Source organism: Citrus clementina, unplaced genomic scaffold, assembly GCF_000493195.1.
Source record: "Citrus clementina cultivar Clemenules unplaced genomic scaffold, Citrus_clementina_v1.0 scaffold_4, whole genome shotgun sequence".
Taxonomy (NCBI): Eukaryota; Viridiplantae; Streptophyta; class Magnoliopsida; order Sapindales; family Rutaceae; genus Citrus; species Citrus x clementina.
The window spans coordinates 467,247-485,542 of NW_006262274.1; the positions used below are offsets into that span (position 1 = coordinate 467,247).

The 18,296-nt window shown below is 37.8% G+C and overlaps 4 protein-coding genes and 1 pseudogene across 5 annotated transcripts; 4 read left to right on the forward strand and 1 right to left on the reverse strand.

Moving 5' to 3' along the window:
• Positions 1-214: 214 nt before the first annotated feature.
• LOC18044741 (folylpolyglutamate synthase) lies at positions 215-6,515 on the forward strand. 2 transcript variants are annotated; one of them, XM_024185886.1, is made up of 16 exons: positions 215-380; positions 496-657; positions 748-813; positions 1,107-1,216; positions 1,813-1,873; positions 2,193-2,276; positions 2,390-2,446; positions 2,616-2,676; positions 3,333-3,379; positions 3,502-3,579; positions 4,195-4,359; positions 4,478-4,771; positions 5,279-5,357; positions 5,543-5,695; positions 5,856-6,016; positions 6,094-6,515. In XM_024185886.1, the coding sequence occupies exons 2-16, from the start codon at positions 523-525 to the stop codon at positions 6,151-6,153; spliced, it is 1,611 nt and encodes a 536-aa protein (XP_024041654.1). In that variant the 5' UTR covers positions 215-380; positions 496-522; the 3' UTR covers positions 6,154-6,515. The 2 variants fall into 2 exon arrangements, with proteins under 2 accessions (XP_024041654.1, XP_024041655.1); XM_024185887.1 differs by having other exon boundaries at positions 5,859-6,016.
• A 394-nt stretch (positions 6,516-6,909) lies between these two features.
• LOC18044629 (agamous-like MADS-box protein AGL29) lies at positions 6,910-7,702 on the forward strand. The gene has a single exon (XM_006435539.2). The coding sequence runs from the start codon at positions 6,989-6,991 to the stop codon at positions 7,685-7,687; it is 699 nt and encodes a 232-aa protein (XP_006435602.1). The 5' UTR covers positions 6,910-6,988; the 3' UTR covers positions 7,688-7,702.
• A 248-nt stretch (positions 7,703-7,950) lies between these two features.
• LOC18044630 lies at positions 7,951-13,148 on the forward strand (annotated as a pseudogene).
• Positions 12,614-16,945, forward strand: LOC18044631 (folylpolyglutamate synthase). Its single transcript, XM_024185533.1, has 10 exons — positions 12,614-12,661; positions 13,098-13,152; positions 13,809-13,855; positions 13,978-14,055; positions 14,671-14,835; positions 14,954-15,247; positions 15,755-15,833; positions 16,019-16,171; positions 16,335-16,492; positions 16,570-16,945. Exons 1-10 carry the CDS (start codon positions 12,614-12,616, stop codon positions 16,627-16,629), a joined length of 1,137 nt encoding a protein of 378 aa, XP_024041301.1. The 3' UTR covers positions 16,630-16,945.
• On the reverse strand, positions 16,867-18,187 carry LOC18044632 (probable glycosyltransferase At5g11130). The gene has a single exon (XM_006435543.2). It carries the CDS (start codon positions 18,039-18,041, stop codon positions 16,983-16,985), a length of 1,059 nt encoding a protein of 352 aa, XP_006435606.1. The 5' UTR covers positions 18,042-18,187; the 3' UTR covers positions 16,867-16,982.
• Positions 18,188-18,296: the final 109 nt, after the last annotated feature.

Sequence of the window (18,296 nt, forward strand, 5' to 3'; positions counted from 1 at the left end):
GAGAATGAGAATAAATGAATGAAAATGTAACTCATATTTACTTTTGTATTCTTCTAATTTTTTATATTTATCAAATTATTCTCGTTCAAATCACAAATAATTTTATTATTTTAAATATTATTATTATTATTATGATCAAAATTTATTAAGAAGTAAATAAAGGGAATGAGACAAAATATTGAAACTGATACATTAAAATGGCTTGCATAAAAAAAATCAACGTCACGGTGACCCCGTCGTTTAGCGTTCGCAAACACAATGACGTTCGACTTCAACCCTCCACCCAACCCCAATCCCAATCCCGTCTTCATATTTTCCCCAAACCAACAACCACTTCCACTTGCTATCTCTCTCTCGCCGCCTTGAACACCACCAAAACGGTCTCCTCCTCTGTCGTTTCACACGCACACACGTGTCCACCAATACGTGTTCACATTCTATACTATACCATTCTTTTTTCATCACTTAAAAGTTAGTTATTTCTGTTGAATTCAGGTTTTTGAATTGAGATTCAAATCGAAAATGGCAGAAGGTAATAAAACTGTTACTGCATACGAGGAAGCGTTGGATGCTTTGTCTTCTCTTATAACAAAACGCAGTCGTGCTGATAAGAGCAACAACGGGGATCGCTTCGAGCTGCTTTCCGATTATCTAAAGGTAAATATTTTTCGTTTCTTTATTATTATTATTATTTTACTTTTTTACTGGTGCAAATTATAATGAGATTGAACTAACTCTGTTCTATAGATTTTGGACTTAGATGTGGCAATTTCTCAATTGAAGGTTATTCATGTTGCTGGTACCAAAGGAAAGGTAATTTATTTTTGTTTCTCTATCTTTTTGAAAAAATAAATTTGAGCTTAATTCTATGTTGCATATTTAACTACCTTCTGATAGCCGCTGTGAGTTCATAAATTGAGAATTTAAAATTATTAAGATTTTACACTTCGGATGTGTTTTCAAGTTTTTGAGCATATTTCTATTGAATTTCGTACAAGCATTCAATTGAAAGTCCTAAACTAAGTGGTTGACATGAGTTCTACTAGGCAAATATAATTTCAATGTCGTTTGACATGAGTTCATTTTTTTCCTTTTCAACTGGAAAGGGATCCACCTGCACATTTACGGAATCTATATTGCGTAATTGTGGCTTCCGGACAGGACTTTTCACATCTCCTCACCTCATTGATGTTAGAGAAAGATTTCGTTTGGATGGGTGAGTTCTTCAATTCCTCGAATAGATGTATGTTCATTTTATTTAGGCATGTATGACCGGAAACTAAATCTTGCCACACCCCATTTGAGTGGGCTCAAACCCAGACCCCTCCCTGAGCGGTTTTACTAGTTGAACCAACTAACACGCTCAAGTAGAGTTAGCGTACATTAGTCAAATTAATATTAAGTTATATATATGACCTATACTTCACTTAATTTTCTGTTGTTTGATTCTCAATTAATACTCGTTATTATGTGATTCTGGTTCTTTGGATAAACTAGACTTGTAACATTTTCTTAACTCATTGAACAAAAAGCAGAGTCAAATTACAGTTTATTTTCAAGTGACTAATTTTCTTTTTTTTTTTCTTTTTCTTGGATTGAAACTCAATTTAATTAATATATATCTCAAAATATTTCTAGCAGTACGTGATCTTTTATATATTTCAGATTCACATTTTGCTAATTTCGTTGGCCTTAGGAAGTGCCAATTACTTCGCTGAAGTTGGGAACCATACTTGCAGTTTCACTCTTTTCTATACGTATTGTGTTTAACATTGTGGATATTTAAATTAATGGCTGTTTTGCGTGCTGTAGTGATGACATAAGTGAAGACAAATTTTTGGCATATTTTTGGTGGTGTTATGATAGACTGAAGGTATGTTCTTGCCTTGTTTACTCTTTTTTCCTTCTATTTAAATATTATTCTATCCCTATACTTTGGATTGTTCCATCCTAAAAAATTCTGTTAGTTGTGATCCATATGCTTGGAGAATGATTCAAGTTGGGTTAATTGTATCAGGATACATTTACTTAAAATTGGTGGAATCATGCTTATTCTTGGATTAAATATTTACGTACTGCAAGGGAATCATATTGATCCATGAATGAAAGAGTTGTCTCTTTTATGCAAAGCTATGTGATTTCATGGTGTATTTATTTGCATCTTTTTTCCTTTCCTTCATTTGTGTATGCAGGAAAAAGCTACTGAAGACATACCCATGCCTTCTTACTTTCGCTTCCTTGCATTACTTGCCTTCAAGATATTTACAGCAGAGCAGGTTTGATACATATAGTTTACCTCTTGCAAAATTTCGTACCTAGTACCTGAATATTATTTCTGTCCAGATGTGTGGAGTGGGAAATATTACCTTTACCATGTTGTTCTATGCAGATAGATGTTGCTATCTTAGAGGTTGGATTAGGTGGAAGGTTTGATGCAACAAATGTGGTATGTTTTGATGTTGTTTGATGAAGAAATCAATATATTCATATCATTTTTAGATCTCTTGTCATAAACATCATTTTATAAAATTATTCCAATTGTATCAGGCCATCTACGCGCTAGGATACATATTGTTCTGAAAGTTCTAATAGGCATAACAAACTTCATTTTTCAGGTTCAGAAACCTGTAGTATGCGGCATTTCTTCCCTTGGGTATGACCACATGGAGATTCTTGGTTAGTTCTATTATTCCTTATATTTAGGTAATTGCTCATAGTTACTCAATGTGTAAATAGTAAGCAGAGCTTAATATAGTGCATCACTACATTCTAAATTCTATTAGAACTTTCTGTCAAATGCTGCAATAGGTGCAGACATGTTCTGGTCTTGATTTATGTAGAAAATGGTCATTACAGCGGATAAGAGAATGATTTGTGCCATACTATTCTAGTTCAGTGTTACTCACACTGAGGTTCCAACCAAAGAGTGTTGCCTGAATTAGTATCTGGCATGAGTCCATGCCATTATTTTAATTGATGACTGATACGTGGATTTGTTGAAAGTTTACTTTTAAATTCCCTTTCAAGGCTACTTGTTGATATGTAGATGTGCCTTGATGACCTAAGAGTTTAAACTAACTTGTGGAATCCATACTTTAATGATGACATGAATTCTCAACAACTGATTTTTGGGATAGTCATAGTCAGTATCTTCAACATTTGGAGTTTTTAGCTTCCAAAGGCATCCAAGCTTAAATGATAGCATAAAAATTATCGGAAAAGCACACTCGAAACTTGAACGTATTAGATGCTCTCCAAAACTATGCTCTCTGATGATTATTTCGGCTTATAATAATTGAAATTTCATTTCTTTTGTTGGCTGCTAAAAACAGGAAATACACTTGGAGAAATTGCTGGGGAGAAGGCTGGTATCTTTAAGGTTTATACAGATTACCATTTACTCAGAAAAATCTATGCGAGTAGTATATGCTTTTTCCAGGCAACAGAGTTGGGAGTTTCCTTTAATACTTTTCTTCATTCCCTTTCTGTTTCCTGATGCAGTATGGAGTTCCTGCTTTTACTGTACCTCAGCCTGAAGAGGCAATGCGTGTACTTGAAGAGAATGCTTCCAAGTTGGATGTAGGTTGCATTTTCTTTCATGAATGAGTTTGTTTTCGTGCACAAATGGAAAATGCATGACTCAAAACTTAGCTGACAGTTAGTAAGATTGACTTGTGTAAGTCAATTTGATGATCATGCTAAGCTAAAACTGAGAGATCAATCAAAAATCAGTTTGTGTTCTGGTACATAAAATGCGAATCTGGGTTTACAATACTGATTTAGTGTTAGCATTTTCTTAGACCTAATAAGGCTTCCCGGTGGTTTAAATCGCAAGTCCAACTGCATTCTTACTTGATATTATGATTTTGAGGGTTGATACGCTTAGGATTTTGAAGAATTGGCAAGTCGTATACAACCTGGTATATATGGTTTTGAGGCATTTTGTTTTACAAATTATGTCTCTTTCATCTGCTCCACCAAGGTAGTTCTAAGAGTATCTTATCCAGTTGTCTGATCTTAATTTAAGTTGGGGCCTCTAATTGTTGAAGGCTCTAAAATTAGTGAACACTGACATTGTATCATGTAAAAACTTGGTACTTCTGATTTTTCTGATATAATCAGGTTATGCTGCATTTTAGAAAAGAATGATAAGGTTGCCTTCACTGAGCACTGAGAAAATCATACTGATGACAGGTACCTCTTCAAGTAGTACCACCGTTGGATGCAAGTTTGCTGAATGGTTTGAAGCTTGGGCTTGAAGGTGAACATCAATATATGAATGCTGGTCTTGCTGTTGCTCTAAGTTCTACTTGGCTTCAGAGGACCAGTCAACTCGGAATTAACTACCTGGATACAACAGTATGTTCTTTTCATATGAGTTTGGCATTTTTTCTTCTACTTTGTGACTCAGGCATATGTTCTCTTGTTATATTGGTTTCCTCTTTCACCTTATGTTGTATTTATCTGCATGGCGCAGAGTCCGCTTCCTGAGCAGTTCATCAAAGGTCTAACAATGGCCAACCTGCAAGGACGGGCTCAGATTGTTCCTGATCGATATACAAACTCTGAAACATCTGGAGATCTGGTGTTCTATTTGGATGGAGCACATAGTCCTGAAAGCATGGAAATATGTGCAAGATGGTTTTCTCTGGCAATTAAGGAGGAAAATCAGCAAGAAACCTTTGATTTTCAACCACCAAATAGTTCTGGATCTTCCAATGGATTGCCACAGAGACAGCATGATGGAAAAATTAGAAAGAACTCTGCACAGGTAGAGAAAGTGGCGTCATGCTTCAAGAGTATATATGCTTTAATTGGTAAATCCACTCTGATTGATTTCTATACTCCAAAACCACAGGAGAACTCGTAATTTAGTTACGCAAATTCTTTAAAGTAGAGAATATAGGTGCTTCAGGTCACATGCCTTTTCCAGTGACAGCAGATCATATGCTTTAAATGAAGAGAGCCACTTGATTATGTGATAAACACAATATTTACCAATAAAAAATAGCTGAGATGGACTTCATTCTCACCTCTATATATGAGATTTTCACTGAATTTGGCTTTCCTCTATTTTCAGACCAAAAGTTTGCATTACTTTCAGTCAACACATCTATAAACACAGCTTTTGATAGTGTCTTCATATATTTGCATGTGATTTTGTGGGAGCATCCTGAATTTTAGATTGTGATATTTATTGTGTACTCAGAGAATATTCCGCTGCACTGGGTCACATTTGTGTTGATGGTGAACTAAACTTGTTGAAAAATCCTTGCAGATTCTGTTGTTCAATTGTATGTCGGTGCGAGATCCTCAGTTGCTTCTTCCTAGCCTGATGAAAACTTGTGCCAGACATGGTGAGTGCAAGTCATCTTTTAGAGTTATTCTCCTACGTTTTTTTAGAACATGTAGGACTCATATATGGTTGAAGTACTTGGTAGTTTATTACTGTATTTTACAGAAAAGAAAAGAAGATATTTGATTTTTATTTTGATGGTATTTATCACGTTGGTTTAGCTTAAACATCTCATTGTAACTGTAGGTGTTTACTTCAAGAAGGCTCTGTTTGTGCCAAATGCATCAGTGTACAATAAGGTTGGATCCCATGCTTTACCGCCAACTGAGACTCAAATCGATCTGTCCTGGCAGTTTGCTCTTCAAAGAGTGTGGGAAAACCTCATGCTGGGTGATAAAGGTATCAATTATATGTGCGGTACCCATCGTTGTGATAATCATATTGCATCAGCCTGAACTGGTGAAATATCTCGCGATTTTCCTTAATAGAAATAAGTAGTTTATCTAAAGCCAGCTGTTTTTGTTTTATCTATGAAAATGTTATTTTTTGAACTCATTTGCAGGGGAGGCCAAGAATACAGATAATGCATCTGAAGATGTAAAAGACGACACAGAATTGAGTGCTAGGAGCTGTGAAAACAGTGCAGTCTTTTCTTCTCTGCCACTGGCTATTAAATGGCTCAGGGACAGTGTCCAACAGAATCAGTCTCTTCGTTTTCAGGTAACCGTTGTCGTCATGTAAGGTCTCTGTATTGGATTTACATTATTATCAATCAAAATTTTCTCTTCAATTATCAGGTCCTTGTAACTGGTTCGCTTCATCTCATTGGTGATGTGCTGAAAATAGTGAAGAAGTGAGTGGGAGTGACAAAAGTCCATGTTCATTAACGGCAAGTTTCTCTTCAGATCATCTTGATGCAATTCATGTCAGCAACATGGGGCAAATGACAAACACATTCGTTGGTCAAGAAAACGTATTCAATTAATTTTAACCCGACGGCAGCATACAATTTCTCCGAAAGATTTACAGCTTCGTAGGGCCTGTACTTCATTAGAAGATGACAAAATTTTTACCGACACTTGAAAGTTGTTCACTTGAGAAAAAAAGATTTTGTAATTGATACCGCTGTTGGTTCAAGGAGTTGCAAGTTATTGGAGAGATTACAATTCGATGGCTCATAGTATTATTAGTACATCATCACACATGCAAAAGACAAACTTATGCCACTTCTCTGCGGGCGTATTTAATCGTGTGTCGTCTCAACCACAGCTGATACATCACCATATGAAACGCATCGTACGGCTGTGGTTGCTCATTCCAGACAAAGTGCTTACCCGCCGTTACACCCAATTCCCTCACCTCCCCGTACCTGTCATCCCCACCACACGTGCGATACAACACGCGCTTCAACTCCTGCACCGTAACCCCGGCCCGGCCTTTATTCCATCCCACAAACACCGCCATCTCCTGCCACCTCAGCACGTCCATCAACGGCAGGTCCTGGATCGGACAAAAACAGGAAGTAATCTTAAAAGATTTTACATACCCAAAAAAATAAAAAAGAAGTAATCTTACACGATTTATAAAATTATATATACATCAAAATAAATTTTCATCTCATACTGTTCAAACCCTAGAAAAAAAAATTAAACCTTAACCTTATCTCTTTCTTTATTCCCCATCTCAATCACCATGAACAATAACAACAACAATAGCAACAATATTGATCCCAACAACAAAAAGAAGATAACAAAGGGGAGGCAAAAGATTCAAATCAAGAAACTTGAAGACAAAAATAGCCTGCAAGTAACCTTCTCGAAGCGCCGGTCTGGCCTTTTTAGCAAAGCCATGGAGCTATGCGTCTTGTGTGGTGCTGAAGTAGGTATCGTTGTGTTTTCTCCCAATGGGAAGATCTTCCTCGCCGGCCATCCTGACTTTGACAAGATTTTGAATCGTTATCTCGACCAAAATCACTCGTCTCTAGACGAAGTTAACGCGATACCATGTGTACAACAACATAACAAAGAGTATGAAGATGCCACACAAGAGTTGGAGAATGAGAAGAAGAGGAGGAAGATGATTGAAGAGGAGAAAAAAAAGAATAAAAATAATGGTAGGTTCTGGTGGCAAGAGGGTAATATTGTTGATGATATGGGAATTGAAGAGGTTGAAGAGTACTTAAAGGCTATGAAGAAATTGAAAGGGAAGGTTGAAATGAGGGTTAATGAAATGATGATGGATGAATATTTGGTGCCTAATATGAATTTGGGGAATGATCATTCAGATGTGTTTGGTAATATTAATGTTAATGTTAATGAAAATATTAGTGTTAGTGGAGGAATTGATGGAGGAGTTGATTTTGATTTTGGTTTCGGTGAGCATTTTAATTAGAATGCAACGTGAGAGATAGATTGATAATAAATAATGTTTTTAATGTTTAACATTTATTTTTATTTTTGTTTTAAGTTTGAATAATATTTCTGATTTTGTTATTTTCTTATGAATTAAATGATTAGAAATAAAAATATAAAATTTATTACTTTACAAGTTGCTCATAATATATATATTTTCTAATGAAATAAAATTTTATGCATGAATTGAAAAGGATTTTATTATAAAAATAGATTGTTTGGTGATTGTTTCAATAGTACTATCACTGGATCTTTTTTTCTATTATTTCTTTCCGCCATATCTTGAATAGCGGGTTGGTTACACCTACAACCGAAGTGGAAACCGAGCGTTTCGTGGTTCAAAAATGCCGAATCTCGTCTGAATCATCATTTGTCAGGACTGTTCGGAGTAAGTTCCTTGGCTTGGACAGGGCATTTATCATATGACTTTTGTTTTATCAATTAATCTTGATCTAATGCTGGAGAAGATAAGAAAATATCATTGTGGAGGAAGAATGGGGAGAGCATGGGAACAATTCCGGTAGCTGGTACAGATAGCGGAGACAATATTGAGGTAATCCTCTTCTAGCTCTGATCTACCATCAATCGAAGCATTAAATTTGAAGCATGTGGGTTTGTGTATGTGTACTTCTAACACCAGTCATTCTATCTTCTAGAGATTCAATGACAGAACAGTGCATGTTCGATTGCACGCCAGCAATGGCTCACCCGAAGCCACTTTTTAAGCAGTTGTCTTCTGTGTGGGAAAGGTTTTGAACTTTAATTGTTTTTTCCCCTGAATTTGTCATTCATTCTGCCAGCTTCAGTTGCTTGTGGTAAACTAAAGATCCACATTTTCCAGTAAATGGGCTTTATAGGTCTAAAGTATCAACTTATTTTTGGGAATTTTTCTCATATTTTCAGGAATCAATATTGGCTATTAGTTTTAGCAACAAGGGATCCAGATATATATGTTCTGGGGGAAGCAGTCAAGTTGTAAGAATATGGGACCTTCAGAGGAAACACTGAATCAAATGGTTGAGGGGTCATACCAATACTATAATAGGTGCAATGTACAATTGCAAATATGAGCACTTGGCTTCTATCAGTTTAAGTGGGGACCTTATTCTCCATAACCTTGCATTGGGAGCAAAGGCTGCTGAACTCAAGGATCCTAATGAACAGGTTGTTTCGGTTCTTGCAGCTGGGTTGTATTCTAGTGTTTATGACCAAGAGTCTCTGCTGCCCAAGCTAATTGTTTGTCTGATGGATTTAAGGCCAGGTACTGAGGGTGCTTGATTATTCACGGAATAGTCGACACCTCTTGGTGACTGCAGGTGATGATGGGACTTTACATTTGTGGGATACTACTGGGCGTAGCCCAAAGGTATTCAGTATTTCCATTATTGGGTTCGGAAACATGTACATACTATGGGACGTCTGATGTGGTTTAATGAATTGTATGCATAAGAAGAGTTTCATTTAACTTATTGAATGCCGTGCTTACCTTGGTCCTTTCAAAGCTAGATTTCAAATCCTTTGTTAGAAAAATCCTGATGATTTTGTGCTTGTGTCGTCATAGTTATTGTTCAGTAATTGTAATTTTGAATGAGATGTGGCAGCACAGAATTTGAGAAAGTACATCCAGAAGTCAAGATGATTTCCTTTAATTTAGCAAATGTTTTTATTCCAAATAATATTTAGATGTTGAATTAGGCTGCTCCCTACCTTGAAATATTTCAGATATGGTCATCATCTTTTCTGATAGGGGATCTGCTGCTTATCATGGAAACATTCGACTTACACTATGGTCAAGCCATTCATGCATCTTTCTAATATCCTCTTTTTCTTCCACTCATCAGATTTTTGGCGTTGGCCAGTAATAGGGGGGTTGGTTAAAAATGGGGTAGAGAAATTTTTGACATGCTCTCTTCTGTTTTGGGTTCATTAGTATTATCATGTCCAATATTAATTCCTCGTCACACCGTAGATGCCCTTGTTTTAGGTTTGAAACAATTTTTCAGGATCATAATAATCACTTTTCTGCTTACAGGTTTCTTGGTTGAAACAGCATTCTGCACCAACTGCTGGGATTAGCTTCTCATCCGATGATAAGGTATAGTCTTTATCTTATTAACTCGGAACCTTTTTGCAATAAATTGACAGAGACGTAAGAAGGTGAATATATCATGCTCTGAAACAGTCCCGTATGGGGTCATCCAGTGAAAGTAATTAAACGTTATTTTACCTAATGTTCTCCTTGTGACAGATAGTTGCTAGTGTTCGACTGGATAAGAAGCTATACACTTATGACCCAGGGTCTAGAAGACCCCCATCTTGCATCACATATGAGGCACCTTTCTCTTCGTTAGCATTTATAGATGATGATTGGATATTGACAGCAGGAACAAGTAATGGCCATGTGGTGTTCTATGATATTCGCGGCAAACCACAGCCGTTAACTGTTCTTCGTGCTTGTAGTAGTTCAGAGGTGACTTCTTTACTTGTGTATGTATTTTAATATAGAATCCCAGAATTTGCAAATGTCTCTTTAATGTTGTTTTTCTTGTAGCAATTGCTTGTGACATCAACATGTTGTAATCAGTTTTGGCTTGTGTGTATATTATTTTTTGAGTGTATTAAACTATGTGTTGACGTATTCATTATTAACATGCTAAGGTTTCATTTTACTGTATAAGAGGCCTTTCTCTTGTTGACCTAAGGTTCAGGTTGATGTTGTTTGCCTTATTTTTTGTTTGTGGAGTTCGGAGAATTAAAATCATGTTTTTGCAGTCTATATAAATACTAAGTATTTGAAGTGTTTATAAGGCTGTGTCAAGTTTGTGCTGGCAAAGAGCAAAGCCAGTTTTTATTGATGAGACTACTTGCAAAGCTGAGACTGCTCTCCTAGGAGATGCTGTCGGGGACTCTATTCTTATGCCTGACCCACATCCCTCGGTGACATCATCAAGTGTTTCACTGTCCACTGCAGTATCCGGTTCTCGTCGTAATAGCCATTCAGGTCCTTCTGCAGAAGCATCTTCTCTTACTGTGGGTGGTACTGGTTCTGTATCTAGGACCCAAAGTCTGCCTTCAGGAGAGGAAACACCACAACGTAGCTATCTCCGTCCAGGCGGACCATTGGCAAGATTACATGCCCCTCGATCTAGTTATAATTTTAAGGATGATATGGAAGTGTTTTCCCCTCTTGTTGATGTTCAGCCAATTACACCATCACTTGATAAACTGTGGGATGGTCATGGAGGAGCAAAGAAAGATCATCTACCCATTGACAAGAAGCCTTCATCCATGTTGTTTCCTTCATCCAGCAGGAGATTCCCTTACGCAGAGGATGGTGCAAATGAGCACTCAGTATTTGATTGGAAATCTAGTTCAACATCTAAACAGGTTTGTCCTCATTTCAGTTTTGTTTCCGGATGCTTCCTGCAATGTGTGAATATTTATTTCTTTCTTCTGGGTGTAAGATATTAATTTCAACCTTTAGCACACTTTTATTTTGGTGTAGCTACTTTGGCGAGTACTCTAAATATACACTGTTGGAAGAAGACAACAGCTGTTTTCTACATCGTACTGGACGTTTGGCATAGTGTCAAAATATTCTCAAAGGCAATAATTCAACTGCCTTTGGGTCTTAGAAGTCATGAGATTTTTTGCCGTCCAAGTTAGCTTCTGTTTTCTCATGGTTTCTTTGTTTTTAATCTTAATCGCATGTTAGGGGAGATATGAATGTGAATTGGCTACAATCTTGTATGTATGGTCAGTTATTTTAGATATTTTATGCATAGCTCAGGTAAATTGGATTGTTCTCCAGAACTTGATGTGTTTTCAATTTCTTCGTGGCATTGCATTTATGTTTGTCTTTTTGCAGGATGATGCCAGATCTTTTGCGCTATTGGGATCAACACCTTCTCCATCTTCCAAGAGCGAAGACTCTTCCATCACTCCTCCAGAAGCCTGGGGTGGTGAGAAATTATCTGACAAATTTGCCCTCCTCCGTCAGCCACTCAATATGCCATCTCGTTATGGGATGTCAACTTCTAGTGGTCTCACATCAAGTTCAATGTATTCTGGACTGCAAGATGTGTCACCGGGTCAGACAAGTATTATCTAATTGACAGATTCTAACCTGAGCCGTGAAAACCTGCGTACCAAAGATGTCACTTCATATCAGGAGACTTCGTCTTTGGGATTTCCAGAACACCTCTCATCTAGTTTCCCATCTCTGTCTCTTGGTACAAAAGGCATCCTGGGATCAGGTAACCTTGACTCATCGAGAACGTCATCTTTAACATTGACTCACCGAGAACCTCGAAGGACGTATGCTGAGAGAATTAGCACTACTTCTGGGACATCCCTTTCAGTCGGTTCACCTAAAACAAAGAAAACAGGAGCAGAAACCAAGGAAGAACTTTTAAGTAACTTCTTATCGAGGTCTGACACATCAGCTGTAGTAGAACCTGAAATTCCTCCAGCTATAAATGTAAGAATCCCGATTTATTCAGTAATTGTTTGCGGTCATATTTGAACATCTGCTGTGCTTTTGTAGAAAAGTTCCAGCATGATTAAATCCTATTTCAATGCTTTGTCACCACCCAAGCCTTCACTAATACTGGCTAAATATGGATTTGATAAGTTTAGGACAGTCTGTGCTGTGTTGATTGAAACCGCTAAGTGGTAATTGCATAATGAATCCTTGACTTTTAACTTTGAGAGATGTAATGACACTAACCTTCTTCCGCTTTAAATCAGATTATAATGGATGTTGATTTATTCACGGGGTGGAATGTCGCAATCCCTAAAAAGCCCTCAGCCAGATCCACCACAGGGCAGTAACTTCACACTTCAGCTCTTTCAACGTACACTTGAAGAAAGTCTTGATTCATTTCAGAAATCCATACATGAAGATATGAGGAACCTTCATATTGAAATTCTAAGGCAATTCCATATTCAGAAGGTATGTATGTGTAATGTGTTGTACTCTTGATTTTCCGTTAGTTTTCCAAAATTTTTTGTCTCACATATAATTATCACAATACTGTTACAGACTCAAATGTGAATGTGATGAGCTCAATTCTTGAAAACCAAGCCGAGCTGATGAAGGAAATTAAGTCTCTGAGGAAAGAAAAGCAGCAGCTCCACCAACTGCTTTGAACACGGGTGAAGATGTATCTTCTTGTTTATTTATTTATTTGTCATAGTTTGTTTTTACTCAGTTCCCCTGCCTGGTGGCCTTTGTTTTTATAGCTAATTACAATCGTATTAGCTAGGATACATATTGTTCTGAAAGTTCCTTTCCTTCATTTCCAATCGTATCAGGCCATCTACGTGCTAGGATACATATTGTTCTGAAAGTTCTAACAGGCATAACAAACTTCATTTTTCAGGTTTAGAAATCTGTAGTTTGCGGCATTTCTTCCCTAGGGTATGACCACATGGAGATTCTTGGTTAGTTCTATTATTCCTTATATTTAGGTAATTGCTCATATTTACTCAATGTGTAAATAGTAAGCAGAGCTTAATATAGTGCATCACTACATTCTAAATTCTATTAGAACTTTCTGTCAAATGCTGCAATAGGTGCAGACATGTTCTGGTCTTGATTTATGTAGAAAATGGTCATTACAGCAGATAAGAGAATGATTTGTGCCATACTATTCTAGTTCAGTGTTACTCACACTGAGGTTCCAACCAAAGAGTGTTGCCTGAATTAGTATCTGGCATGAGTCCATGCCATTATTTTAATTGATGACTGATACGTGGATTTGTTGAAAGTTTACTTTTAAATTCCCTTTCAAGGCTACTTGTTGATATGTAGATGTGCCTTGATGACCTAAGAGTTTAAACTAACTTGTGGAATCCATACTTTAATGATGACATGAATTCTCAACAACTGATTTTTGGGATAGTCATAGTCAGTATCTTCAACATTTGGAGTTTTTAGCTTCCAAAGGCATCCAAGCTTAAATGATAGCATAAAAATTATCGGAAAAGCACACTCGAAACTTGAACGTATTAGATGCTCTCCAAAACTATGCTCTCTGATGATTATTTCGGCTTATAATAATTGAAATTTCATTTCTTTTGTTGGCTGCTAAAAACAGGAAATACACTTGGAGAAATTGCTGGGGAGAAGGCTGGTATCTTTAAGGTTTATACAGATTACCATTTACTCAGAAAAATCTATGCGAGTAGTATATGCTTTTTCCAGGCAACAGAGTTGGGAGTTTCCTTTAATACTTTTCTTCATTCCCTTTCTGTTTCCTGATGCAGTATGGAGTTCCTGCTTTTACTGTACCTCAGCCTGAAGAGGCAATGCGTGTACTTGAAGAGACTGCTTCCAAGTTGGATGTAGGTTGCATTTTCTTTCATGAATGAGTTTGTTTTCGTGCACAAATGGAAAATGCATGACTCAAAACTTAGCTGACAGTTAGTAAGATTGACTTGTGTAAGTCAATTTGATGATCATGCTAAGCTAAAACTGAGATATCAATCAAAAATCAGTTTGTGTTCTGGTACATAAAATGCGAAACTGGGTTTACAATACTGATTTAGTGGTAGCATTTTCTTAGACCTCATCAGGCTTCCCGGTGGTTTAAATCGCAAGTCCAACTGCATTCTTACTTGATATTATGATTTTGAGGGTTGATACGCTTAGGATTTTGAAGAATTGGCAAGTCGTATACAACCTGGTATATATGGTTTTGAGGCATTTTGTTTTACAAATTATGTCTCTTTCATCTGCTCCACCAAGGTAGTTCTAAGAGTATCTTATCCAGTTGTCTGATCTTAATTTAAGTTGGGGCCTCTAATTGTTGAAGGCTCTAAAATAAGTGAACCCTGACATTGTATCATGTAAAAACTTGATACTTCTGATTTTTCTGATATAATCAGGTTATGCTGCATTTTAGAAAAGAATGATAAGTTTGCCTTCACTGAGCACTGAGAAAATCATACTGATGACAGGTACCTCTTCAAGTAGTACCACCGTTGGATGCAAGTTTGCTGAATGGTTTGAAACTTGGGCTTGAAGGTGAACATCAATATATGAATGCTGGTCTTGCTGTTGCTCTAAGTTCTACTTGGCTTCAGAGGACCAGTCAACTCGGAATTAACTACCTGGATACAACAGTATGTTCTTTTCATATGAGTTTGGCATTTTTTCTTCTACTTTGTGACTCAGGCATATGTTCTCTTGTTATATTGGTTTCCTCTTTCACCTTATGTTGTATTTATCTGCATGGCGCAGAGTCCGCTTCCTGAGCAGTTCATCCAAGGTCTAACAATGGCCAACCTGCAAGGACGGGCTCAGATTGTTCCTGATCGATATACAAACTCTGAAACATCTGGAGATCTGGTGTTCTATTTGGATGGAGCACATAGTCCTGAAAGCATGGAAATATGTGCAAGATGGTTTTCTCTGGCAATTAAGGAGGAAAATCAGCAAGAAACCTTTGATTTTCAACCACCAAATAGTTCTGGATCTTCCAATGGATTGCCACAGAGACAGCATGATGGAAAAATTAGAAAGAACTCTGCACAGGTAGAGAAAGTGGCGTCATGCTTCAAGAGTATATATGCTTTAATTGGTAAATCCACTCTGATTGATTTCTATACTCCAAAACCACAGGAGAACTCGTAATTTAGTTACGCAAATTCTTTAAAGTAGAGAATATAGGTGCTTCAGGTCACATGCCTTTTCCAGTGACTGCAGATCATATGCTTTAAATGAAGAGAGCCACTTGATTATGTGATAAACACAATATTTACCAATAAAAAATAGCTGAGATGAACTTCATTCTCGCCTCTATATATGAGATTTTCACTGAATTTGGCTTTCCTCTATTTTCAGACCAAAAGTTTGCATTACTTTCAGTCAACACATCTATAAACACAGCTTTTGATAGTGTCTTCATATATTTGCATGTGATTTTGTGGGAGCATCCTGAATTTTAGATTGTGATATTTATTGTGTACTCAGAGAATATTCCGCTGCACTGGGTCACATTTGTGTTGATGGTGAACTAAACTTGTTGAAAAATCCTTGCAGATTCTGTTGTTCAATTGTATGTCGGTGCGAGATCCTCAGTTGCTTCTTCCTAGCCTGATGAAAACTTGTGCCAGACATGGTGAGTGCAAGTCATCTTTTAGAGTTATTCTCCTACGTTTTTTTAGAACATGTAGGACTCATATATGGTTGAAGTACTTGGTAGTTTATTACTGTATTTTACAGAAAAGAAAAGAAGATATTTGATTTTTATTTTGATGGTATTTATCACGTTGGTGTAGCTTAAACATCTCATTGTAACTGTAGGTGTTTACTTCAAGAAGGCTCTGTTTGTGCCAAATGCATCAGTGTACAATAAGGTTGGATCCCATGCTTTACCGCCAACTGAGACTCAAATCGATCTGTCCTGGCAGTTTGCTCTTCAAAGAGTGTGGGAAAACCTCATGCTGGGTGATAAAGGTATCAATTATATGTGCGGTACCCATCGTTGTGATAATCATATTGCATCAGCCTGAACTGGTGAAATATCTCGCGATTTTCCTTAATAGAAATAAGTAGTTTATCTAAAGCCAGCTGTTTTTGTTTTATCTATGAAAATGTTATTTTTTGAACTCACTAGCAGGGGAGGCCAAGAATACAGATAATGCATCTGAAGATGTAAAAGACGACACAGAATTGAGTGCTAGGAGCTGTGAAAACAGTGCAGTCTTTTCTTCTCTGCCACTGGCTATTAAATGGCTCAGGGACAGTGTCCAACAGAATCAGTCTCTTCGTTTTCAGGTAACCGTTGTCGTCATGTAAGGTCTCTGTATTGGATTTACATTATTATCAATCAAAATTTTCTCTTCAATTATCAGGTCCTTGTAACTGGTTCGCTCCATCTCATTGGTGATGTGCTGAAAAAAGTGAAGAAGTGAGGGGGAGTGACAAAATTCCATGTTCATTGACGGCAAGTTTCTCTTCAGATCATCTTGATGCAATTCATGTCAGCAACATGGGGCAAATGACAAACACATTCGTTGGTCAAGAAAACGTATTCAATTAATTTTAACCCGACGGCAGCATACAATTTCTCCGAAAGATTTACAGCTTCGTAGGGCCTGTACTTCATTGGAAGATGACAAAATTTTTACCGACACTTGAAAGTTGTTCACTTGAGAAAAAAAGATTTTGTAATTGATACTGCTGTTGGTTCAAGGAGTTGCAAGTTATTGGAGAGATTACAATTCGATGGTTCATAGTATTATTAGTACACATGCAAAAGACAAACTTATGCCACTTCTCTGCGGGCGTATCTAATCGTGTGTCGTCTCAACCACAGCTGATACATCACCATATGAAACGCATCGTACGGCTGTGGTTGCTCATTCCACACAAAGTGCTTACCCGCCGTTACACCCAATCCCCTCACCTCCCCGTACCTGTCATCCCCACCACACGTGCGATACAACACGCGCTTCAACTCCTCCACCTTAACCCCGGCCCGGCCTTTATTCCATCCCACAAACACCGCCATCTCCTGCCACCTCAGCACGTCCATCAACGGCAGGTCCTGGATCGGACGGTCAGTAATCACCACAGGTACGCAACCATGACGCAAAGCATCGTTAATCCCCGAGACATCCCCTTTGCCGTACTCGAACAAACAAAACTTGCTAATTCGGATTCTCTCCTGAAAACCCAATTGATCCAGCGGCTCAGAATCCACCAAAAACTCGGAATCAGCTCTCAATTCTTTGATCAAACTATGCTCTTTGATGGCACCGTATCTAACATAACCCAGGTGCAGATGATTTTTGGCCTTTTCCATCGGCGAGTAGGGACCCGCAAGGGAAGGAGGCAAAGTGATGTCCTTATGGGGGACAAATTTATCTGGAGCCGTCGGAAAACAGGAGATCTGAACAGAGTTTTTCTTCAGCTCAAGTACATTTCTGTCAGAACCGAAGCTAAGACCTTCGCAGGAGACGTAAAAATGATCGGCGCCAAGAGTGCGGTTCCAAAACGGGAAGTCGTATCGGAGGGCATTGACAAGACGCGAGAGGGAGCGCGCGGAGACGTTTATAGAGGAGAAGGGGATGAAAAAGAGGTCGGCTTGCTCTGGGTCTAGAGTGAGAAAAGAGCTGTTGAGGAGAGAAGAAACGAAGAGGGGCTCGGAATCAGATGGGGTGGAGAAAACTAGGGGAGAGGTGTAAGGGAAAACTTTGAAAGATTGGAGCATTTTTTGGTAATTCGGGAAAAGCGTGGTAGGTGAGAGGTAAGGAGTGGAGTACAGAGGGAGAGAAAATGAGAGGAAGAGGGAGATGAAGAGAGGGATGTTGGTGAGAAACATTTTCTAAGCTTCAACTATGGACAGGGTGAAGAAGGAAAGTCAAGTCTAGTTAGAGCTTTGAAGCACCTCTTTATTATTGGAGAATGGAGGGAGAGATTTGCATTGGCAATGGTCCAAATGTACACACAAAACTGTCTCAAAATTTACGTTATACTCGTTCAATTTTAGTAATATTTAAACGGAGTTTATTTTTGACTTCATGAAGATTAGATCGTTTTGGATAAATAATTACTCATGAGAAAACATGATCGAAGC

What these genes read in the sequence shown, in the direction of transcription:
- LOC18044741 (XM_024185886.1), top strand. Translation starts at nt 523, where the DNA reads ATGGCAGAAGGTAATAAAACTGTTACTGCATACGAGGAAGCGTTGGAT. An exon ending in AGAAGGCTGGTATCTTTAAG is followed by an intron (nt 3,380 to 3,501) that starts GTTTATACAGAT and finishes TTCCTGATGCAG; the next exon opens with TATGGAGTTCCTGCTTTTAC. An exon ending in GAAAACTTGTGCCAGACATG is followed by an intron (nt 5,358 to 5,542) that starts GTGAGTGCAAGT and finishes TTGTAACTGTAG; the next exon opens with GTGTTTACTTCAAGAAGGCT.
- LOC18044629 (XM_006435539.2), top strand. Translation starts at nt 6,989, where the DNA reads ATGAACAATAACAACAACAATAGCAACAATATTGATCCCAACAACAAA.
- LOC18044631 (XM_024185533.1), top strand. Translation starts at nt 12,614, where the DNA reads ATGAGGAACCTTCATATTGAAATTCTAAGGCAATTCCATATTCAGAAG. An exon ending in AGAAGGCTGGTATCTTTAAG is followed by an intron (nt 13,856 to 13,977) that starts GTTTATACAGAT and finishes TTCCTGATGCAG; the next exon opens with TATGGAGTTCCTGCTTTTAC. An exon ending in AGACTGCTTCCAAGTTGGAT is followed by an intron (nt 14,056 to 14,670) that starts GTAGGTTGCATT and finishes TACTGATGACAG; the next exon opens with GTACCTCTTCAAGTAGTACC.
- LOC18044632 (XM_006435543.2), bottom strand. Translation starts at nt 18,041, where the DNA reads ATGTTTCTCACCAACATCCCTCTCTTCATCTCCCTCTTCCTCTCATTT.